The sequence below is a fragment of the Papio anubis genome, chromosome 4, assembly GCF_008728515.1.
Source record: "Papio anubis isolate 15944 chromosome 4, Panubis1.0, whole genome shotgun sequence".
NCBI classification, from domain to species: domain Eukaryota; kingdom Metazoa; phylum Chordata; class Mammalia; order Primates; family Cercopithecidae; genus Papio; species Papio anubis.
Window position 1 is genome coordinate 143,740,525 of NC_044979.1, and position 25,425 is coordinate 143,765,949.

The 25,425-nt window shown below is 46.0% G+C and overlaps 1 protein-coding gene across 2 annotated transcripts; it reads right to left on the reverse strand.

Annotated features, from left to right (window-relative positions):
- Window positions 1-997: 997 nt before the first annotated feature.
- Window positions 998-25,425, reverse strand: KDELR2 (KDEL endoplasmic reticulum protein retention receptor 2). Of its 2 annotated transcripts, XM_003895708.3 has the most exons (5): window positions 25,178-25,425; window positions 15,075-15,175; window positions 9,452-9,610; window positions 6,198-6,450; window positions 998-3,093 (listed from the first exon to the last, which is right to left on the reverse strand). In XM_003895708.3, exons 1-5 carry the CDS (start codon window positions 25,266-25,268, stop codon window positions 3,059-3,061), a joined length of 639 nt encoding a protein of 212 aa, XP_003895757.1. In that variant the 5' UTR covers window positions 25,269-25,425; the 3' UTR covers window positions 998-3,058. The 2 variants fall into 2 exon arrangements, with proteins under 2 accessions (XP_003895757.1, XP_009200843.1); XM_009202579.2 differs by lacking the exon at window positions 6,198-6,450 and having other exon boundaries at window positions 25,178-25,419.

Here is a 25,425-nt window from a genome sequence, read left to right on the forward strand (position 1 = left end):
AGGGACTTCTGCCAGAACCAGTTTCCAACCAGCTTTTGAAGTGGCTGTCTCAAACTAAGCAGAAAGTCAGGAGGGGCAAATATGATTATTGTATGTGTACCAAGCTCTGGCCGTGAGCTTTGCCAGCAATAGCATCCCCGGCTGTTTACCTATGTAACTGATGGCGATGAGGCTCACGTGAAGTCCAGGGCCAGGGAGTACAAGTGAGGGAGCCAAGCCGCAACACATGCCAGGGCCCAAAGCATGTGCTTTTCTTACTCAGGGTTCTCATAAACCACTATGATCTCCATTAAAACCACTTCTCCACCTGCTCTTCTCTTAGCCAGAGCATGAGGAAGCAGGGAAACTTGTTCGAAGTTTCTTTGTGATTGAACTGGACAGGGGAAAAGATTGGTCTCTGTTAAGGAGCCAATGGCCAGAAGCCTTTCTTCTTTTATTATTTAAAAATTTTGATTTTTACTTTTTTTTTTTTTTTTTTGAGACGGAGTCTTGCTCTGTCGCCCAGGCTGGGGTGCAGTGGCGCGATCTCAGCTCACTGCAAGTTCCGCCTCCCGGGTTCATGCCATTCTCCTGCCTCAGCCTCCCGAGCAGCTGGGACTACAGGGACCCGCCAGACCCAGCTAATTTTTTTGGGGGGGATTGTTAGTAGAAACAGGATTTCACTGTGTTAGCCAGGATGGTCTTGATCTCTTGACCTCGTGATCCGCCCACCTCGGCCTCCCAAAGTGCTGGATTACAGACGTGAGCCACCGTACCTGGCCTTTTACTAGTTTTTTAAATGAGATTTGGTATTGCTATGTTGTCCAGCTGGTCTGAAACTCCTGTCAAGTGATCCTTCTGCCTTAGCCTCCCAAAGTGCTGTGATAATAGGCATGAGCCACCAGGCCTGGCTGGAAAGCAGCTTTTCCTATCATACCAGTTACGGGGCAAATCTCTGAACTTTGCTTTATTTCTCATGATGCTGACATTGAAAAACACACAAATAAACACCTCAATAAAAATATTAATTACCTGGTAACCTTTATTCGGGAAGTGAAAGTAACTGTGAAACAGTGCTTCATAAGGCATGGCATACAAGGCCTTGGTTTCCAACGCTGGCAAGGATGAGGCCCAGTCCCACGCTCGCAGGCACCCTTGCTAAGATGTCCTCCTGGGTGACCAAAACGGTGGTAACAACATAGCCAAAGTTACTTTTACTTGGGTAGGATGACTGCAGAAGGCATCACTATGCAGAGCTTCCAGACCTTTCCGTGCGTCATGCTCTCCAGAGGATGTGCCAGGTGTGTTGGATTTGCATGCACAAAGACAGGTGTGCGCCCCACCCACCCCGGGCTGGGCAGCAAGATGTCTGCTCACCTACTGCACTAGACTTCCCAGCCTCCTTCCACACTCAGAATCCTTAAGGAGGATGAAAAGAGACCACAGAAACTAAAGCAAGACTAGGATGCTGCAAGGAAAGATGCTCTGATACACAAAAGCCAAAACATGAGGCAAGGAGGGAAAAGTAAAATGACGCACACAGACAGGAAGTTAAACTATGCAGTTACACTGCTGATTTAGAAAGATGTTAAGACACACACTAGATACAAATGAAACCCATCCTGCTCCCTTCCTCCAGAAGACATTGTAATGCAGAAAGCAAAAATACTACATCCTTCTTGTCGTCAGCACTGTTAGTATTCAACACTTTAATATTTATGGTGTATCACATAAAAAACAAAGTCATATACTTTTGCATTAATAAAAAAATAGCAAATCCATATAATGGTAAAATCAGGAAAAAAAATTCTAGTATTTCCACAAAATACATAATGTCTTACAGATGATTATGTGGACTTTAAATGTTTGCAGCCCTACAGAGCTTTTGTTGCCAATTGAAAAAAAAAAAAATCATCCCAACATAGGATGTTCAAAAAGCCTAATTCATAAAAAAGACAATTTATTCTATGTTTAATATAGTGTTTTTTAGGATGGTAACGTTAAGTCATGCAAGAGCTCTGGAAAACAAAACAAGAAACTATGATGTCAGCTGTGGGTTAAATAAAAAGAAAAAAACCAACCACACAAAAAAGAATATAAGGAATGGTTAGTGGTGCTGCCAATTAAAAAAAAAATTGTAAATCATCTTACCACCCAAAAGTGATATGGAAAACTGTTTGAATCTGAGCATGGACATGGTTGTAGTCATCTTTTGGAATTATAAATGAAAGTGACAGGTAACTACTTGTGTTCCATTCCTCAGAGGAGTAGATTCCCATATCCAAATGATCATGAATGCCCCTCCCATCCCACACTCAGATGGAAAGCAGCCAGAACTCCTCCCGCTGGATTCTTCAGCACCCTTGGGACAGTCTCCAACTGACACTTCGCAGCAGAGGAAGAGGGCAGGCACCTTTGGTGACTCTTCAGTGAGACTCCATCGACATTCGGAATCTTAAAATGTTGGTAATGAAAACCATGGACCTCCAAGTCATCCTTACCAACCTCAAATGTAGTGTTGTGACATCCAACGAAGGACTTCTACGTCACATGGGAATAAATTTGAACAGATACATCCAATTGAACATAGTGTCTCAGATTTCAAACAAATACAGCTCCTCTTTTGCCAAAAAATAAATATAGTGGAATGCAAGTTTGAGGGATGGAAGAATATATAATCTACCAACTGTCAAGGAGTACAATTTCATTGCAGACACAAAGACTCAACAGTTTCAAAGAATTTTTTAAAATTAAAAAAAAAGTTTGCACTTATTCCTCACAAAATCTTCACTTTTGAAACTATCCCAATTGAAGCTACACACTGAATTTATTAATACAGCATTAAGTTTCTTTGTGTAAAAAAATCTTTGTACACAGTAATAAAAAAAGATAAGGCAAGATGCATTAAACAGAAACCTTCTGGCTCTTTTCCTCTGCGTTCTTACAGAGCCACTGATGACTATCTGCAACAAAAGAGTTAAGTTTCTGATTTTCCGTATCAAGCATCTTATGCCTTTGCTGTGGTAAGAATTCTGTCCGAGCACCCTGAAGGACAGATGCTGGTGATGGTCTTTGGCACTTATGCTGGCAAACTGAGCTTCTTTCCCTTGAGTACTAGAATTTCAAAGAGAAGAAAAGAAAACAAAAGGTTACTGATATTGACAAACTTAGCTTCCTTCTTCCCATTCCTAGAAGTCTCCCACACACAAGATTCTACATAGTAAGGTATAGGAAATAAGCAATTGTATTTTAAAAATACAAATTTCATCGAAAGTGCCACTAAATTCATAGTGGCTTTTTGTTACTATGACTTTCACCCTAATCAATATATAGTAAAATATAGCTTATGTAGGGAGGCCTGTGAAATTCTGGGTACTAAAACATAAAGGCCGGGTGCAGTGGCTCATGCCTGTAATCCCAGCACTTTGGCAGGCCAGGGTGGGAGGATCCCTTGAAGCTAGGAGTTCAAGACCAGCCTGGGCAAAAAAAGTGAGAACGATCCCATCTCTATAAAAAGATTTTTTTAAATGAAAGAGGTGTGGTGGCATGCATCTGTAGTCCCAGCTACTCAGGAGGATGAGCAGGGAGGATCACTTAAGCCCAGGAGTTTGGGACTGCAGTGAGGAAGGATCACACCACTGCATTCTTGCAGCCTGAGTAACAGCATGAGACCCTGTCTCTTTAAAAAAAAAAAAAAAAACACACAAAAGATGGCTAGGTGAGGGAGCTCACACCTATAATCCCAGCACTTTGGGAGGCAGAGGTGGGCGGATCTCCTGAAGTCAGGAGTTCAAGACCAGCCTGGCCAATATGGTCTTGGTACACCATCTCTACCAAAAATACAAAAATTAGGCTGGGCACAACCATCTCTACCAAAAATACAAAAATTAGGCTGGGCACAATGGCTCACGCCTGTCATCCCAGCACTTGGGGAGGCTGAGGCGGGCGGATCACCTGAGGGTGGGAGTTTGAGACCAGCCTGACCAACATAGAGAAATTCCATCTCTACTAAAAATATAAAAATTAGCTGGGTGTGGTGGCGGGTGCCTGTAATCCCAGCTACTCAGGAGGCTGAGGCAGGAGAATCCCTTGAACATGGGAGGTGGAGGTTGCAGTGAGCCCAGATTGCACCACTGCATTCCAGCCTGGGCAACAAGAGCAAAACTCTGTCTCAAAAAAAAAAAAAAAAAAGGGCTAGGCGCGGTGTCTCACACCTGTAATCCCAGTACTCTGGGAGACCGAGGTGTGGTGGTGCATGCCTGCAGTCCCAGCTACTAGGGTGGCCAAGGCAAGAGAATCACTTGAACCTGCAAGGTGGAGGTTGCAGTGAGTCGAGATCGTGCCACTGCACTCCAGCCTGGGTGACAGAGTGAGACTCCATCTCAAACCAAAACAAAACTAGCCAGGTGTGGTGGTGTGTGACTGTAATCTCAGCTACTCGGGAGGCTGAGGCAGGAGAATCGCTTGAACTTGGGAGGCAGAGGTTGCAGTGAGCCGAGAGCAAGCCACTGCATTCTAGCCTGGGCGAGAGAGAAAGACTCGCTCTGGAGGAAAAAAAAAAAAAAAGGAAAGATATAAGATATATATGCTCTTTTTTTTTGAGACAGAGTTTTGCTCTTGTTCCCCACGCTGGAGTGCAATGGCGTGATATCAGCTCACTGCAACCTCCGCCTCCCTGGTTCAAGAGATTTTCCTGCCTCAGCCTCCCGAGTAGCTGGGATTACAGGCATGTGCCACCACACCCAGTTAATTTTGTATTTTTAGTAGAGTTGGGGTTTCGCCATGTTGGTCAGGCTGGTCTCAAACTCCTGACCTCAGGTGATCCACCCGCCTCGGCCTCCCAAAGTGCTGAGATTACAGGCATGAGCCATCGCACCCGACCTATATATGCTTTTTACCTAGCAATTCCACCATTAGGAATTTTATTGTATAGTTGGATTTTTAGCCTGGGATCTGTGGTTGGGTTTCAGAGGTTCCTGAATCCCCCAAAACTATATGCATGCATTTGGGTGCATATGCATAAATATGCTTTTTTTTTTTTGAGACAGTCTTGCTCTGTCACTCAGGCTGGAGTGCAGTAGCGCGATCTCGGCTCACTGCAAGCTCTGCCTCCCGCGTTCACACCATTCTCCTGCCTCAGCCTCCCGAGTAACTGCGACTACAGGTGCCTGCCACCACGCTTGGTTAATTTTTTTTGTATTTTTAGTAGAGACAGGATTTCATGTGTTAGCCAGGATGATCTCGATCTCCTAACCTCGTGATCCGCCCACCTTGGCTTCCCAAAGTGCTGGGATTACAGGCGTGAGCCACCGCACCCGGCATAAATATGTTTTTTTTTTTCTGAACAAGTATGATAGCTTTCATCAAATTTTTGTAAAGTTCACATGTCCTATATTCATACAAATGCAAAAAACAAGGATGCTGATATAATGACTGGATTTTAACAGCAAACCAGTAACAGCCTGACCAGCCATGAACAGGGGGCTGGGTAAATAAATTATGGTACATGCACATAATGAAACACTCTGTGGCTACTGAAAATTTTGTAGATTTCTAGTGACATGAAAAATGTGAGTGGGATAAAAGCAGTGTATAGAACAGCATGTACAGTTTAAGTCATGTGTCTGTGTATGCACAGAGAGGTATCTGGTGTTATGTTTACTGAAACACCAGATGAATTTGTTAGTGAAAATGTGTCATTTTAGGAAAAGTGATTGCAAAAGAAAAAGGATTCTTATATTTAAAAAGACAACATCAGCTGGGCGCGGTGGCTCAAGCCTGTAATCCCAGCACTTTGGGAGGCCGAGACGGGCGGATCACGAGGTCAGGAGATCGAGACCATCCTGGCTAACACGGTGAAACACCGTCTCTACTAAAAAATACAAAAAACTAGCCGGGCGAGGTGGCGGGCGTCTGTAGTCCCAGCTACTTGGGAGGCTGAGGCAGGAGAATGGCGTAAACCCGGGAGGCGGAGCTTGCAGTGAGCTGAGATCCGGCCACTGCACTCCAGCCTGGGCGACAGAGCGAGACTCTGTCTCAAAAAAACAAAAAACAAAAAACAAAAAAAAACATCCTGATCCAGAATGTTACTGGTCAATCACAAAAGTGTTTCTCTGGAGCCAGTTTATGAGAGAGTGCCCGGTTAGAAGAGTGCCGGGCAAGGGCGCTCCTAAAAGAACATGTGACTCTAGAAACAACACAGGCCACATCCAACATACCTTTTGTAATGTACAAGTAGAAGAAGTCACAGTATAGGATGGTCTGGACTACGCCGGCCACCACAGCAATGAGGTCAAAGAAGCCCTCAAAGTAAAAGCGCCAGATCCAGTTGACAAGATACAAAGCACGATAGAGGCCAAGGAAGAACAAGTAGTGCGTGGTGATGGTCTCGGCCTCCCCGGTCTTGCTGATCATAAAGAGCTGTGGAAGGATAGCCACGGACTCCAGGTAGATGGAGAAGGTCCAGAGGATCTAGAACAGAAATGGCAAGCTTCCATCAGGACCCACTGCCCACCAGAAGCTCAGAGGAAACGCTCTTGCTTGCTTTACCACAAAGCAGCTTGAGTGGGGAGTGGGGCATGTCGGCCCAAAACAGAACAACTTGGCAACTGCATAACCCAGTGGTCCCCAACCTTCTTGGCGCCAGTGATTGGTTTCATAGAAGACAATTTTTCCACAGACCAGCAGGGTGGATGGATGGTTTTGGGATGATTCAAGCACATTGCAATCATTGTGCACTTTATTTCTATTATTACTATAATATACAATGAAATAATTATATAGCTCATTATAATGCAGAATCAGTGGGAGCCTGAGCTTGTTTTCCTGCAACTAGATGGTCCCATCTGGGGGTGATGGGAGACAGTGACAGATCATCAGGCATTAGATTTTCGTAAGGAGCACGCAACCTAGATCCCCCACATGTGCAGTTCACAATAGACCTTGTACTCCTATGAGAACTGAATGCCTCGCGCTCCTATGAGAACTGAATGCCACCACTTATCTGACAGGAGGTGGAGCTTGGGCGGTAATGTGAGTGATGGGGAGCAGCTGTAAATACAATGAAGCTTCACTTGCTCACCCACCGCTCATCTCCTCCTGGGCAGCCTGGTTCCTCACAGGCTATGAACCGGTACCAGTCAGTGGCCCAGGGGTTGAGGACTCCTGGCATAAATCACAGAAACTTAAGCAACCTTTAAGAGGCAGGGCACTGCCAGTGTGACAAGCTGGGTAACCTGGACATCTCTACCACTTTGAATTTTCATCACCCTGTCTCTCCAGGTTTATTTTTCCCGCCTCAATTTTCTATGAATCTACATACAGACATTTCTCCTGGACAAGCTTGTCCTGCTCCAGATCTGGGATACCAAATGAACCCTGCTTTCTGCCAGGGTTCACAATACTGATAATTGATAAGTTCCTTCTACTTCCTTGCTGCTGTTTTTCCTCGCTGACTGATCTTGCCAGACTACTGAAATATTTTTACTATTTTTCTTATTCCTTAAGCTTTCTGGTGTGGTTAAATCAAAGGGGTAGAAGTCAGAATTGTAATTATGGAAATTCTCTGCCCAACATATGACTTTATTCATGATGATAACAGAAGGACTTTCAGAGGGTCCTTGAGTGTTTTAAAAGTCCAGGCATGGTCGGGCGTGGTGGCTCACGCCTGTAATCCCAGCACTTTGGGAGGCCTAGACAGGTGGATCACCTGAGATCAGGAGTTCAAGACCAGCCTGGAAAACATGGTGAAACCTGGTCTCTACTAAAAATACAAAAATTAGCCGGGCATGATGGCGGGTACCTGTAATCCCAGCTACGCGGGAGGCTGAGGCAGGAGAATTGCTTGAACCCGGGAGGCAGAGGCTGCAGTGAGCTGAGATCACGCCACTGCACTCCAGCCTGGGTGACAGAGCGAGACTCCGTCTCAAAAAAAAAAAAGTCCAGGCGCTCCCAGCATCCATCAGACACTCAGAGTAGCACAGTGACTTGATCGGTCCCAGGATGTGGAGCAGCACCATTTGCCTGTTCAGTAAGGAAAGAAGAGGTAAAAGAAGAGGTACTCGGGAGCAGATCAGTGCACTGCACAGTGCTAGGGGCACCACAAACCACCTTTCCTAAAGGTAAGAGGTGCAGAGTGCTGCTACGCAGGGTAATAGACACAACATCAGTGCACATCTGTACATGAAAAGGAAACAAAATGTGGGCTACAGGAGGGAGACTGTGTTCTTCCAACACTGGTACGGGCAGGGCTGTGTTTGGTACCACAGAAGTCAAGATAATGAAATACAGTTTCAAGTTTCTATTTCAAATGAATCAGACCGTAAGCTGTCAGCAGACACCCAAATATGTGGGTGCTTAATTCTCATCTACGATTTTTTACACCAGTCATGAACATTGCACTAGAGTTTGCCAAACCAGAAAATAAAAACAAAAAACCCCATGAAAACCTATATGATGTGCAAACATGCAAACAGGTCCATTCACCTAGATGACCAGAAATGACCACTAAATAACTTTTTTTCTTTAGATGGAGCCTCGCTCTGTCGCCAAAGCTGGAGTGCAGTGGCTCAATCTTGGCTCACTGCAACTTCCGCCTCCCAGGTTTAAGTGATTCTCCTTCCTCAGCCTCCTAAGTAGCTGGGATTACAGGCGCACAACACCACACCCAGCTAATTTTTGTATTTCTCTTTTTTTTTTTTCTGTGATGGAGTCTCACTCTGTCACCCAGGCTGGAGTACACTGGTGTGATCTCAGCTCACTGCAACCTCCACCTCCTGGGTTCATGCCATTGTCCTGCCTCAGCCTCCCAAGTAGCTGGGACTACATTGGTCCACCACCACACCCGGCTAATTTTTTTGTATTTTTAGTAGAGACAGGGTTTCACTGTGTTAGCCAGGATGGTCTCAATCCCCTGACTTTGTGACCCGCCCGCCTCGGCCTCCCAAAGTGCTGGGATTACAGGCGTAAGCCACCGCGCATGGCTGATTTTTGTATTTCTAATAGAGACAGGGTTTCACTATGTTGGCCAGGCTGAATGCCTGAACCTCTGACCTCAAGTGATCTGCCCACCTCGGCCTCCCAAAATGCTGGGATTATAGGCATGAGCCACCAGGCACAGCCCTAAATAACCTCTTTTTTACTTTCCCCCAAGACAAGAGTCTTGCTCTGTGACCCAGGCTGGAGTATAATGGCGTGATCTTGGCTCACTGTAACCTCCACCTCTTGGGTTCAAGCGATTCTCCTGCCTCAGTCTTCTGAGTAACTGAGATTACAGGCACGTGCACACCACACCCAGCTAATTTTCTGTATTTTCAGTGGAGACGGTGTTGCACCACGTTGGCCAGGCTGGTCTCGAACACCTGACCTCATGACCCACCCAAAGTGGAGGCTGAACTCTGCCTCGGCCTCCCAAAGTGCTGGGATTACAGGCATGAGCTACCACGCCTGGCCCTAAATAACCTTTTAAACTAACCTCAAGAGGAGAGAAATCATGATTGACTAAAAAGGAGAGGCCTCCCACAGGGACCACCAGAAACTCCACTCGGAAGGTATCGTGATTTCCATCGTAGGTTGCCTTAAATTTCAGGTAGATCAGGTACACTGTGGCATAAGAGCAGGCAAGGTAGATAACCTACAAGCAAAAGAAAAAAATACCAGGTGTCAATACCTTGCCACTGTTCCAGCTCCCCCAGCTTTTTTTTTTTTTTTATTACCCATGTATTTGGAAAGGCAAGATTTTCTTCCTTAGCCTGTTTTTGGAATTTTAAAACTTATATATAGTAAAATTCTCTTTTTTGGAGGTGTTCAGTTCTGAGGCATAACCACCACCAAAATTAGGACACAGAACAGTTCCATCACCCCCAAAATTCTGCTATGCTGCCCCTTTGCAGTCAAGCTCCCCCAGGCTTCCTTCACCTCCTGCAATGCAATCACACTTATGTTCTTCGCCCGTGGTTTTGCCTTTTCTACAATGCCACATAAATGGAGTCATATAGTATGTTGCCTTCTGAGTCCAACTTCAGTTAGCCTAATGCATTTGAGAGTCAACCAAACTTATTGTGTATACAGCAGGTCTGCCAATAACATCCTTTCGTTGTAACATTGATGAGAAAAGAAACTGGTTCCCGGCTGGGGCCACTGTCCACATGGCGTTCGCACGCTCTCCCCAGGTCCATGTGGGTCTTCTCCAGATACTATGGTTTCCTCTTACATCTCAAAGATGTGCTTGTTAGGTGAACTGGCATGTGAACTGTCCTAGTGTGAGTGTGGGTGTGGGAGAGCACGCCCTGTGATGGAATGGCATCCTGTGCAGTGGGGGAAAGTTCCCTTCTTGAACCTGAGCTGCTGGGATAGGCTCTGGCCACCTGGGACCCTGAACTGAAGTGGGTTGGAAAATGAATACAAATTATGGTAAAATAAAAATTCATAAAGTAATATACAATAATTATACAACCGTACAATAAACAATGTAGCACAAAAGCACTCAGTGAGCCTGCTATAATTGTTATTGTTTTTTAACTTTATGGTAGTAGGAGGTACTCCTTATAATTTTTGCTTTGCAAACATATACTTTTTTTTTTTTTTGAGATGGAGTCTCACTCTGTCGCCTAGGCTGGAGTACAGTGGTGCGATCTGGGCTCACTGCAAGCTCCTCCTCCTGGGTTCACGCCCTTCTCCTGCCTCAGCTTCCTGAATAGCTGGGACTACAAGCGCCCGCCACCACACCTGGCTAAGTTTTAAGTATTTTTTTAGTAGAGACGGGGTTTCACCATGTTGGTCAGGCTGGTCTTGAACTCCTGACCTCAGGTGATCCGCCCGCCTCGGCCTCCCAAAGTGCTGGGATTACAGGCGTGAGCCACTGAACCAGCCTGTTTTGGGTCTTTATTTAAAAGTCTGGTGGTGTTTTTGGGACCAGAAATATGCTGTAGGAACTTAACTCTTACTCATGTCAATTAGCCTATGGTAAAACTGGCTTCAGTGTATGTTGTTTCACTTCAAGAACCTACCAATGACATTAAGTGAGGGCCTAGTGTTAATAATTTGTTCCTTTTATAGCTGTGTCCATTGGTGGTCCATTGTATGGATGCACCAGTTTATTTATTCACTCACCAGTTGAAGGACAGGTGGTTTCTGATTTGGGAGGACAGTGGATAAAGCTGCTGTGAACATTTGCGTACAAGTGTTGGTGTGAATGTAAGTTTTCACTTCTCTTGGGTATGTACTTAGGGGTCGGATTGCTGGGTCATATGTTAAGTGTAACTTTTTTTTTTTGAGACGGAGCCTTGCTCTGTCGCCAGGCTGGAGTGCAGTGGTGCAATCTCGGCTCACTGCAACCTCCACTTCCCGGGTTCAAGCAATTCTCCTGCCTCAGCCTCCCCAGTAGCTGAGATTACAGGCGCACGCCGCCACACCCAGCTAATTTTTAGTAGAAGCAGGATTTCATCATGTTGGCCAGGATGGTCTTGATTTCCTGACCTCGTGATCCACCCACCTCGGCCTCCCAAAGTGCTGGGATTACAGGCGTGAGCCACCATGACCAGCCATAAGTTTAACTTTATAAGAAACTGGTGTACAAGTACAGTAGCTCATGCCTGTAATCCCAGCACTTTGGGAGGCCAAGGTGAGTGGATCATTTGAGGTCAGGAGTTCAAAACCAGCCTGGCCAGCATGGTGAAACCCCGTCTCTACGAAAAATACAAAAAAATTTTTTTAAAAAGGCCAAATAACGGCCGGGCGCGGTGGCTCAAGCCTGTAATCCCAGCACTTTGGGAGGCTGAGACGGGCGGATCACGAGGTCAGGAGATCGAGACCATCCTGGCTAACACGGTGAAACCCCGTCTCTACTAAAAAATACAAAAAAAACTAGCCGGGCGAGGCGGCGGGCGCCTGTAGTCCCAGCTACTCGGGAGGCTGAGGCAGGAGAATGGCGTAAACCCGAGAGGCGGAGCTTGCAGTGAGCTGAGATCCAGCCACTGCACTCCAGCCCGGGTGACAGAGCCAGACTCCGTCTCAAAAAAAAAAAAAAAAGGCCAAATAACATGTATTTCTCTGACCCCAAAGAAAAGTCTGATATTCTAAAATTACATCAACTCTCAGACTGCAGAAATTAGGCTCAAGGATCAAATAGCAGGTTTAGTCCAGGAACAGAAACACCTGAGAGCTAGCTGTCCTGCCTAGCACTACTTCTCCCCAGGAAAGACAATGTGAGAACATCTAGGCAGACGACTTAATAGGAAATTGACAGCAGTCATGAAGCCCTTATATGCTTTTAAAAAACTACGAAGACACTAAATTGACCCTGACACTTCATATTTGCAAATAAACAGTCAACATGGTATTAAAATTGTTGTTCATACCCATATACCAAAGAACTACCCCCAAAAGGAATCAAGAAACATTAATACACTATTACAGGAGTTCTCTCCACACAAAAATATATGTGCACATATGTGAATAAATACAAAACAAAATCTACATGCATAAACAAAACACATATCCATCTACACGGGCACTGAACCCTCTCAGCACATCCAGCCAACGCTCACAGCAGACAGGCCTCTCACCAGGACCTAGCCTGCGGCCAGCTCAATGTTAATAAAAACTTCATGGACGTTATTTCCACTAAGGCCTTAGCAGCAGCTGGAGAAGAACAGCTGCTTCTCTCCTCTCACCAGCACATAGAAGTTAAAGTAAAAAGACACGAGCACCTCAGGTCTCAGGCCAGACTTTCAGGACATTGTGCTTAGAAACTACAACCAAGTGGCCGGGCGCGGTGGCTCAAGCCTGTAATCCCAGCACTTTGGGAGGCCGGCGGGTGGATCACAAGGTCAGGGAATCGAGACTATCCTGGCTAACATGGTGAAACCCGTCTCTACTAAAAATACAAAAACTAGCGGTGATGGCGGGCGCCTGTGATCCCAGCTACTTGGGAGGCTGGCCCGGGGAGAATGGCGTGAACCGAGGCGGAGCTTGCAGTGAGCGAGATGGCGCCACTGCACTCAGCCTGGGAACACAGTGAGACTCGTCTCAAAAAAGAGAAACTACAACCAAGCAAGCATGGATTCCTCTGAAACCTGGGCATCCTGAGTGGGAGGGAGGATTCTTGTTCACACATCTCAAGTTTTTAACTTGCCTAGACAAATGGGGACCCTAACTTTTTTTTTTTGAGATGGAGTCTCACTTTGTCACCCAGGCTGGAGTGCAGTGGTGCAATCTCGGCTCACTGCAAGCTCTACCTCCCGGGTTCACGCCATTCTCCTGCCTCAGCCTGCCGAGTAGCTGGGACTACAGGGACCCGCCACCATGCCCGGCTAATTTTTTGTATTTTTAGGAGAGACGGGGTTTCACCGTGTTAGCCAGGATGGTCTCGATCTCCTGACCTCGTGATCCGCCCGTCTCGGCCTCCCAAAGTGCTGGGATTACAGGCTTGAGCCACCGCGCCCGGCCCTAACCATTTTTAAGTAAGCTCACTTCCTGAATACTAGGTTCCCATCACTTGGTAATGAAGAATCCATTATAAGTGACTCAAATTTGCTTTTTAGTAAAGACCAGACTCACATATTGCTTTGTCTCCTTTCAACAGTGCTTATGAAAATGCTCCTGAACACAAAATGTTGGGGGGAGGTTGTTTAGATGCCATACCAAATAGGATTCAGTTTAAATATTACTTCCTTGGGTGTGCTAATAACCAAATGTCCTAGAATAGTGCCTGGTGCACAGGTGCTCAGTATTTGTAGAATGAAGGAAAGAAAGAAAGAAATCAGACTCCTATTACATATCCCGAGAGCCCCTGTTTTGTTTTGTTTTGTTTTTCAGACAGGGTCCTGCTCTGTCACCCAGGCTGCCAGGCTGGAGTACAGTGGTGTGATTATGGCTCACTGCAACTTCAACCACCAGGGTTCAAGCGATCGTACCATTTCACCCTCCCAAGTAGTTGGGACTACAGGAGTATGCCACCATGCCTGGCTAATTTTTGCATACACATATATATACACACACACACATATATATTTAGAGACGGGGTCTCACTATGTTGCTCAGGCTGGTCTCGGATTCCTTGGCTCAAGCAATCCACCCACCTTGGCCTCCCAAAGTGCTGGGATTACAGGCATGAGCTACTGTGCCTAGCCTGTTTCATTTTTTTTATACCCATAGGTTCGCAGTCTCTTATACTTTTCCTTTGTAGCACCCACCATAAATTGCAGTCATTTGTACTGCCATGATCTGTGTACTCTCCCACACCAGAATAGAAACTTCTGCTTATTTTCTGCCACATCCTCAGTTCCCAGCTCTATAGGTGTTCACAAGCATGAATTCAACACTGTGCGAAAGAACTGAAGCTCACGTAGTCTACAACTTCCCCCAGTATGGGGTGTGCGCCACCAGTGGTACACAAAGTGTTAGGTGGTGTGCAAACATTTTGAATTTTAATAGTTATACATTTGTTTTAATGTGAATTCAAAAAAATACAAGAAAGACAACAAAGGTGTTATAGATACTAATGCTTCGGACAAGTTGAAAGGTTTAAAAAATATGTTACTAAGTAAATGATGGCATACAGATCATTTAAGCATGGCAAATGTAATAAAAATGACACATACACAACAGTTTAAGAAAAACTGACTCAGTGGAAAAGAAAAAAGGTAGAAACCTATACACAGTTCCTCACACAGCAGCAAAATGAGACACTGCAACTAGGAGTCCTGCTTTCATTCCTTGTTATGTACCAACTTGCTGGATTTCTCTGGGGACTCTGTAATTTCCCACGGCTTGAAAATATAATGGTTACCCCTCTTCCTTATAGAGTTATCGAGAGCTTTAGATTTATCATACTTAAGGAACCTAAAATAAAAAAAGCTCTAACTTCAAAGTATTTTAATTAACTACTGTTTGAAACCAAAAATGTATGCTTACTGATAACTCGTTTATTCCCAGTTATATGTACAAGGTGGTGTGAAAGTTTTAAAGTCAAGAACAGCATATTAAGACATTATTTTTGGAGCATTTTAATTAAAAATATACAGCTGACATAAATTAAGTTTCCATAGACCTGTGCACTGTAGATGAAATACACTCCAGTGGATGGCATACCATACCTTCATAGATGTGTTATACAATGAAATAAATGAAGTAAAAAGATCCAGGTAACGAGTTGTGAAGACCAGTGCAAACAGAAGCTGGCTTTTCCCAGAAATACCTGGAGAAACAGAAGGGAAGTATTAGAAAGGCCTGCAGAGCTTTAGGATTCCTGTGGATCACACTGTACATGGAGTGCAGACAGGGAAGGAGGGGTGTGTGGGGTCAAAGGCCCAGGTCTGGGGAGGGCTCTGAATGAACAAGAGCAGTTGTAGTTTTTCTATCCCTTAACGTTCCCAAACATGCCCCTTTTGGGAGGCTCTAACAGGTTTTTCTGTCTCACTATAAAGGGCGACCACAGGAAAGGGGCTTCATTATGCCAGAATGTGTATCATTCAAAGGAATCTTATATTTCTCAAACATATCTCCTCAGGCAGGAACAAATTTCTCAATAATTCTGCTGTCACTTAGTGTTATAACTTGTCTCTTACATTCAGATTTTTCTTTTCTTTCTTTTCCGCCGAGACAGGGTCTCCCTCTGCTGCCCAGGGTGGAGTGCAGAGGCACGATCATAGCTCACTGCAGTCCTGACCTCCTGGGCTTAAGCAATCTTCCTACCTCTGCCTCCAGAGTAGCTGGGACTAGAGGTGTGAGCTACCACACTCAGCTAATTTTTAAACATATTTTTTGTAGAGATGGAGTTTCACCATGTTACCCACACTGGTCTTGAACTCCTGGGCCCAAGCTTCCCAAAGTGTTGGCATTACAGGTATGAGCCATCTCGCCCGGGTCTTTCTTTGCATGATAAAACAATATCTCCATGGTGAGAAATCTTTTGAGAATGGAGATGGAGTCTACTGTGATTAAGGGGGATGAGGAGTCGAGTGAGAAGCACTGACTCAGGTAAGAGTTGGGCAGGAACTCCCGCTGGAATAATGGCATCACCTTTCCATGGTGACTTCTTTGCTAAGAGCGGCAATTACTTGGATATGTTAAGATTTTTAGGCCGGGCGCGGTGGCTCAAGCCTGTAATCCCAGCACTTTGGGAGGCAGAAGGCAGTGAGGATCCACCCGAGGTCAGGAGTTGAGACCATCCTGGCTAACAGTGAAACCCCGTCTCTACTAAAAATCTGAAAAAACTAGCGAGGCGAGGTGGCAGGCGCCTGTAGTCCCGGCTACTGGGGAGAGCACAAGGGCAGGAGGGCGTAAACCGGGGCCCGGAGCTTGCAGTGAAGATCGGCCACTGCCTCCAGCCTGGGCGACACAGCGAACTCCGTCTCAAAAAAAAAAAGGTACAAAAGCTTCCGTCTCAGTTGGGCATAGTGGCACATGCCTGTAATCTCAACATTTTGGGAGGCTAAGGCGGGAGGATCGCTTGAACCCAGGAGTTTGAGACTAGACTCTGTCTCTACAAAAAATAAAAAAGTGACAGCCAGGCAAGGTGGTACACACCTGTGGTCCCAGCTACATGGGAGGTTGGGGTGGGAGGATTGCGTGACTCTAGAAGGTTGGGGCTGCAGGGAGCTGTGATCACATCCCTGACCCTGTTTCAGAAAACAAATTAATTAAAACAAAATAAACAGAAATTCCACTGTATTTGTATAAAAATGTTCCTGAATGCTAGGACAACATGAAGGTGGTAACCCACAACTACAGCCGGTCTTCAAAAGCAGCTGTCTTTTTTAAAGCCTTGAAACTGTGTTTCCACCTCCAACCACCAACCCACCTCCAGAGCACTGCATGGCACAGCCACACTCAGCCAGGAAGGCTGGACATTTATGTGGTGTGCACACAGCTTTTCTGACATTTATATTTGACCAAATATTTACTTGACAAAGGACATGAACTATGGGTTTCAGATGCTGGAGACTGAGCGAATGCATTAAAGAAACTGAAGACTAACTAAATGTCAGAACCCACCTACCCTCATCTATAATGCAAACTTCACACTATTACACATTTTATTAAGTATGAATTTAACAGAAATGTTAAATGAACTTTCACCCAAATCATTCACAACACTCCTCTGGAACGTGAAAAGCACATTATTTTTCTTTTCTTTTTTTGAGACTGGGTCTCACTCTGTTGCCCAGGCTGGAGTGCAGTGGCACAAGTATAGCCCACTGCACCTCTGACCTCCCTGGGCTGAGGTGATCCTCCCACCTCAGCCTCCTGAGTAGCTGGTACTACAGGTGGGTGCACCACCACGCCTGGCTAATTTTTGTATTACACGTTGTTTTTCAATATTTTAGGAACAATCATTTTGCAGCTTGCTGAAACTGAAAGCCTGAATGTAAGAATGTTACTTTCTCAGATGAATAACTGTAGTCCCAGCCTATTCACATACACACCTAAATAGAAATGGAAGAAAATGTTGACGCCACCCTTCCAGATCCATCAATAGAAACCAACTTCAAGGGCCAAAGGAGGAGACACAGACAGTAAATCTGCTCTGCTTAGTCTTTCCCCCAGTAACGGATAACTTATTTTTTCCTACAGAGATCAATGTTCCAAAGGGGAAATAACAAGGCTGCTGCTATCCAAGAAAACTGGAGGTTTCGGAGGGGGAAGAAGAAAGAACAGGGAGCAGTCAGACCATACCTGGTGTTTGTTGAAGCCTTGAGAAATCAATTTCTAGCTTACTTCCTATATGGTTCTTTCCAATATTTTAAATATAGGCATACAGGATACAGATAGATGAATTTTGTGGGAAAGGGTTTTACTCTAACAGAACTTTGGAAGTCAGGCAGATTTGAAATTGTGTCCTCATTCCCAGAATTCCTATACTGAAAACCAGGGTCCATCATACTGTCTTTACCAGCCCCCCATGGGGACCCAGCTCACATCCCACCTCCTCCGGGAGGTCATCTCTGAAGATACCCTCCCTCGGGACTGTTGATTCATTCAGCAAGCACATAAGGGGAACTACTTCATGCCAGCTGCTGCCCTAGCTCCAATTACAGTACTTATAAAAATACACTGTGATGATGTGGTTCCTGCCTCTCCTCTCCCCCAAAACCCAACTCAATACCAAGATCTTTAAAGGCCGGGGTCATGCCTTATTCCATCTTGTATTCCCTGCATGGGACACTGGGCCCTGACACACAGCAGGACTCAGAAAATATCTGCTGAATGAATAAATGGACAAAAGAAAATGGAATTCATTTTATCTTCATGTCATGGGGGCATTCTCATTTCATGGTATTTTGGGAGAACACTTGTGAAGAATGTGCAGGTCATACTGTGTCTCTGTGACTGTAAATAGGGCTCTGCCCTAATTTACTACTAGCTGGAGGGTGAGAGAGCCCCGAGTGCGCACAGGGCAGTGGGTGGTTTGCAGTCCGTCCATGGAGTAGCATCCACGCAGGACCGCCTTGCTGAAAATCTGCAGATGCTAATGTGGTCCCACACCATTCTCCCTAGCCCGGGATCCTAATTAGGAAGTAGGAGCTTCTTCCTTTAACACAACAAAACTGTCCTATCTTCATAGGAAAACGGGAATCCTAGCTGAAGACAGAAGTGGGTGGGGCAAGAATCTCCTGGAGAGTTTGGGGGTAGAATACCTGCTATTAAACCAGAGCAGCTCTCCTAGTCACTTTCTCTCCACTTTGAGATCAAAACATGCTAAGGTTACCAGGTAATAAGCTCTCCCAGAATACTTACTTTTGTAAATGCTTCTGAAACTGACATCCCCATACCAAATATACCAAACATCCATATTAAGGAGTACAACTTGTTAAATGGAAATCAATCATTAAACTTAACATCATTCTTGTCTTATCCTACTGGGCTAGGTTAAATGTCTTTTGTTTTCTGTTTTGTTTTGGAGATGGGGTCTCTCTCTGTGGTGGTCCAGGCTGGAGCACACTGGTGTAATCATAGCTCACTGCAGCCTTGACCTACTAAGCTCAAGCAATCCTCCCAATGAGGTATTATACATTACAAAATAGCTAGAAGAGAGGTTTTCAAATGAAGAAATGATAAACGCATGAGGTGATGGAAATAACTACTCAGATTAGACTATATAACATACACATGTATTAAAACATCAACTTGTACCCCATAAATAGATCCAATCATAATGTATCAATTAAAATTTTTTAATCCATAACAAAAAATAATGCAAATTAAAACACATAAACCAAAAATAAGACATAAACATTTTAAAATTTGATACTGTCAAATTTCTTCTTAGAAAGGCCATGTCAATTTACATATCTACTAACACCAAATCAAAAGACCCTTTCTTCACATCTTTGCCAACATTTCCCTACCCAGTGGTATGCACTGCTGTTCTTTTTTCTTTATTTGCCCGCCTCCCCCTTTTTTTTTGAGACAGAACCTCACTCTGTTGCCCAACCTGGGGTATGATGGCATGATCACAGCTTGCTGCGGCCTGGGGCTTAAGTGACTCTCCCACCTCAGCCTCCTGAGCACCTAAGACACAGGCACACGCCACCACGCCCACCTAATGTTTCCTTTTTTTTGTAGAGACAGGGTTTCACACTGTTGTCCAGGCTGGTCTCAAGCTCCTGGCCTCAAGTGATCCTTTAGCTTTGACCTCCCAAAGCACTGCCACCACACCTGGCCTGCACTGCTAGTTTAATATTCAAATTCCTAACTCCTAGTGAGACTGGGCATCCTTTCATGCTTCATTGGTCTTTTGTGATTCTTCAGTGAATTGCCAACTTTGCCCATTTTTCTGCTGGGTTTTTATTTGCAGGAGTACTTTATTACAGATATTAACCTTTTGTCACGTAGGTATATTACAGATTATTTCACTCAGTTTATTGTCTTTAGCTTTGATAATATTCTGAATTAAGAAATCAATTTGGAGAGATGTCATCTTTCTTCCTCACCAGCCTGCCTGGGTGCTCTCCAGGACTGCAGTATGAACATACATGCAGGTCATCTTCTATGTCCATCAGCAAAGTTTAGTATTTATTTTTTATTTTTATTTTTATGAGACAGTTTCGCTCTTGTCACCCAGGCTGGAGCACAGTGGCGCAACCTCGGCTCACTGCAACCTCGGCTCACTGCAACCTCTGCCTTCTGGGTTCAAGCGATTCTCCTGCCTCAGCCTCCCAAGTGGTTGGGACTACAAGCGTGAGCCACCACGCCCAGGTAACTTTTTTGTAATTTTAGTAGAGATGGGTTTCACCATATTGGCCAAGTTGGTCCTGAACTCCTGACAGGTGACACACCCACCTCGGCCTCCCAAAGCGCTGGGATTACAGGCGTGAGCCATTGCGCCTGGCCATCTTTTGTACATTTTCATATCATTTCAACTATATTACAGCTTTCCTGAGAATAGAAACTTTTCTTTTTTTTTTTTTTTTTGATTTTTGTTTTTGAGACGGTCTCACTCTGTCACCCAAGCTGAACTGCAATGGTGTGATCACGGCTCACTGCAACCTCGACTTCCTGGGCTCCAGTGATCCTCCCCACTCAGCCTCTGAGTAGCTGGGACCACAGCGCACCACCACGGCTGGCTTATTTTTGTATTTTTGGTAGAGACAAGGTTTCACCATGCTGCCCAAGCTGGTTTTGAACTTCTGTGCTCAAGTGATCCACCCACTTTGGCCTCCTAAAGTGCTGGAATTACAGGCATGAGCCACTAAGTCCAGCCGAGAACAAAAACTTTTTTGTTTTGTTTTTTTTGTTTGTTTTTTGAGACGGAGTCTCGCTCTGTCACCCAGGTTGGAGTGCAGTGGCACGATCTTGGCTCACTGCAAGCTCCAACTCCCGGGTTCACACCATTCTCCTGCCTCAGCCTCCCGAGTAGCTGGGACTACAGGCGCCCACCACCACGCCCAGCTAATTTTTTGTATTTTTAGTAGAGACGGGTTTCACCATGTTAGCCAGGATGGTCTCAATCTCCTGACCTCGTGATCCACCCGCCTTGGCCTCCTAAAGTGCTGGGATTACAGGCGTGAGCCACCGTGCCTGGCCGAGAACAAAAACTTTTAATAGCTGCAAGCTGCTGTTCTGAATTGTGTGCCAGTACCTTGTACATGGTGGGTGGTTAATAAATGTTTGAGAGTAATGATTACTCAGAGACTGGCGCTCAAAGGAGCAGAGGCGACAACAGCTACAGAGGGAGCTGCACAGGTGATGCAAAAGCTTCTTGGAGTACTCCCCATCTTACCCACTATATTACTCCAAAAATATCAACTGTCCCATATGTGAAATGTATGGACACCATAAGCTTCAGTATGGTGTTTGGTAGGATGAAAAGTTTACAACCTACATAACAGCTAACAACAACCTAAGCGACAGGGGAAGGAGGGAAGGAGAGAGACTTATGGGGGAAGGCCCAGGGTCGTGGATCTCAGCAAGACTCGTCTAGCTACAGTAGATACACACTACTGATCACTAGCTACAGTAGATACACACTACTAATAGATACAGCACTACAGTAGATATGGCACTAATAACCATTGGCCTACAGGAAAATTTGAATAGGAAGCCCTTCATCTAAAACCACCGCTTGTTCTTCCAAGGTTATGTAGGTCAGTGTTTAGGACAAAAATAAAGTGACAACTTGAGCATACTATGGATCGAGCTGCAATAATTCAGAATAGGAGAAACTCACACTCCATTTTGGCACTCTTCTGTAAAGATAATAGCAGATACAGCCACAAGAGAATGCAGACTCAAACATGATCAACTCACCGCCCCCACTTTAAAATGGTCCTTAAAGGCAGCTGTTCTGGAATCTGACTACGAGGAACACAGAATCTCCAGCTTCTGCACGAGTCAGCTTCATCCCTGACCCTTATGGGGTAAAAAGCACCATGGTTCCGAGACTAAAACAGAATTTTCAAAATCGGTGCTAAAATCCTAAAAATGAACCTCAGTATCAGTATTTTCAAAATGAGAAACACAATCTGGATGCACGTGTCTCCTATTCCAGTCATCTGAGAAACTCATATCAAATTCTTACTCTTTCAAAAGACTCTAAACAACTTTTATAATTTAGTATGGAAAAACAAAGCAGCTTGTCAAAGTTAGCATTTAATTCTGAATAAATGATCTGGGTGATTTACTTAAAATCAGGAAAACACACAAACCAGGACAGAAATCATCCTAAGTCTGAGAACAAGAACAGTTTAATAATGTCCCTGGAATACTTGGCAAACACACACACAAAGTTAACTAATCTATTTCTCTTCCTTCGTTAGCATTTTAGCTGAAGTATTTCATATTTTCCTGATATGCTCCTGAATCTCTCAAATGAAAACAGTGAATAGTAAAAAATGAACGGCCTGGTGCGGTGGCTCACGCCTGTAATGCCAGCACTTTGTGAGGGTGAGGTGGGCGGATCATGAGGTCAGGAGACCAACACCAGCCTGGCCAACATGGTGAAACCCCGTCCCTACTAAAAATACAAAAATTAGCCGAGCGTGGTGGCAGGCACCTGTAGTCCCAGCTACTCGGGAGGCTGAGGCAAGAGAATCGCTTGAACCCGGGAGGCTGAGGCAAGAGAATTGTTTAAACCCGGGAGGCGGAGGTCAAAGTGAGCCAAGATCACCCCCTTGCACTCCAGCCTGGGGCACAACAGCAAGACTTACTCTCAAAAAAAAAAAAAACAAAGAAATCATTATTCTGGAGCTGCATTGAATTCTCCCAAATATCTTAGTTTGGATAAAAGTTTAAGAGACAGCACACTTCAAGGCTTACTGATTTGCCAGAGGAGGGGATTCTGAAAAACATATGGAAAAAAATAAAGAGACTCACACAAAGATTTTGGAGCAAAACTAAAGATTAAAAGTAACATCGCCAGGCACTGTGGCTCACACCTGTACCCAGCCGCTCAGGAGGCTGAGGAGGGAGGATTACTTGTGCCCAGGAGTTTGAGGCTGTAGTGAGCCGTGACACAGCCACTGCACTCCAGCCTGGGGGACAGAGTGAGACACCGGTCCTACTCTTTAAAAAAAAAAAAAAAAAAAAGGTAACATCATCTGCGTGTGACAAAAAAGGATCTAAACATTGTGGTTTGGTATCAAATGTTTATTTAGGTTCCCTTAGACATTCATCTATCCAATCCTTTGAGTTACTTACTAATTGTGCTTTAATCCTGGCTATATCACTAAATTTATTTGACTCCCTAAGACTCATATCCCCACTCCACAGAATGGGAACAATAGCACCTACCTCCTAAGGTTATTTATTTATTTTTTTTGAGACGGAGTTTCACTCTTGTTGCCCAGGCTGGAGTACAATGGTGCGGTCTCGGCTCACAGCAACCTTTGCCTCCCAGGTTCAAGCAATTTTCCTGCCTCAGCCTCCCGAGTAGCTGGGATTACAGGCATGCACCACCACGGCTGGCTAATTTTGTATTTTTAGTAGAGACGGGGTTTCTCCATGCTGAGGCTGGTCTCGAACTCCTGACCTCAGGTGATCCACACACCTCGGCCTCCCAAACTGATGAGTTTATGGGCATGAGCCACCGCACCCGGCCCTCCTAAGGTTATTTTAATGACTACCTGGGATAAGCCATATAAAGCACTCGGCTGACTACTTGATATACAGCAAGTGCCTCAACGTCACTTATCCACATTGCTGCAATGATGTGTTGTCATTGGAAACCATACAATGGAGCCTCTCAGAACTATGTATCAACTGAGAGATCACCTCCAAGTCAAACACACTGGCACACGGACTTTGTAACACCCATTTTAACTGCTCAAAGGTCTTCTGGGCTTTGCTTACTTCCTGGATCTCAGTTATGATCCAAGGAGATAGGGCAGGCCTGCAGATAGCAGAGTCAGAGAAGTGAGTGGGACTTTACATGCCAACATTTTTAGAAATAAATCAGGTAAATAGAGTCTCTGCCACCCAGATCCTTCAGGATCATCTTTTACTGCCTCTGAAAAAATTTAGTTCTTGAATTCAACAAAAATTATTTCGCTGAGCATCAAAAATAAGTTTAAGGAATTTTTAAGAAAGTTAAAGCCTGGCCAACATGGTGAAACCTTGTGTCTACGAAAAATAGCCAGAAAAAAAAAGTTAGGCGTGGTGGTGCATGCATGGAGTCCCAGCTATTCAGGAGGCTGAGGCAGGAGGATTACCTGAGCCAGGGGAGGTAGAGGCTGCAGTGAGCAGTGATCGCACACTGCACTCCAGCCTGGGTGACAGAGCAAGATCCTGCCTCCAAAAATAAATAAATAAATAAGTTTAAAACTCTGAAGTATGATAACTTTAACGAAATGTAAAAGTTCAAAACTATTATCTGGGAAAGACTCTTTTCACTGCCTCCTAGCAGTGCCTGCATGACATCTGTACTCCTGAACAGGGCAGCAGCCAACTCACTGGTGACGTGGAGTAAGAAACTGCAGGAACCCATAGGAGGCCTCGGCGGCCCCCGGGCGCTACAGTTTTAAGAGAACCCATTATTAGATGGAGGCACTTAGAGTTTGACAAACCAGATCGTTTCCCAAAGCAGCATTAATTACGCCAAGAAAATCGCTGAGACCTCCCCGCAAGCCCCTCCGCAACGGGTGTGATCCTGGACCCAAGGGCTTGGGTGATGCCCACACAACTCTAAGGACAGGCCTGACCCGACCCCACTACACCACACCTAGAACCTGGGCCTTGCACGGGCAGGGTGGGGAGCCGGGTGACCTCTCCCTGCGCCCGCCCCGCCTCCCGAGCTGGCTGGGCTGCCACGTCAGGCCCAGCCGGCCGCGGTCCTGCCCATCCTCCTCCCGCCTGTCCCATTGATTCGCGGGTTCCCTGCAACCCCGGGACCCCCACGCGGGATCTCGGCCGGAGAAGGGACCCTACTCAAGCCCAGGGAGGGGCCACGCCTGCCGGATCCCCCGCCTCACGCCAACTTTTCAGACAGAGCAGGGCCCCGCGCAGCCAGGTGCGCCCCGACGGCTCAAGTTCGCGCGGCGATCGAGTGCAGAGCGGGGCCCGGCGCTACGACACCGGCCCGGCGCTCACCCCGAGGGCCCGCAGGCCGCTGCCCCCCGGGTCCGGGCACCCGTTAGGCCGGCCGAGGGGGTGTGTCGGGCCGGCGCAGGCCCCTGGCCCGTGGGGTGGCCGAGGTCTGCGGGTCCTCGGCGAGACCCGGCCCCCGCGCCCGAGCCTCTCGGGGCCTTCCCCCGCCGCTCACCGGCGCAGGAGCGCGTCTTCCAGATCTTCAGCAGCAGGATGACGATGGCCGCCAGGTGGGACAGGTCCCCAGTCAGCCGGAAGATGTTCATGGCGGCGGCGGCGGCGGTCGGCGCAGCACGGCGGCCCCGGGGCTGGGCGGCTTAGGCAGCGGCGGCCCCTGAGAGGAAGCTGCGAAGATGGCGAGAGCGGCCGCGACGTGGCCAGGGACGTGGCCGAACTGCCGGCGCGCGCGCGCGGGGCAGCCTG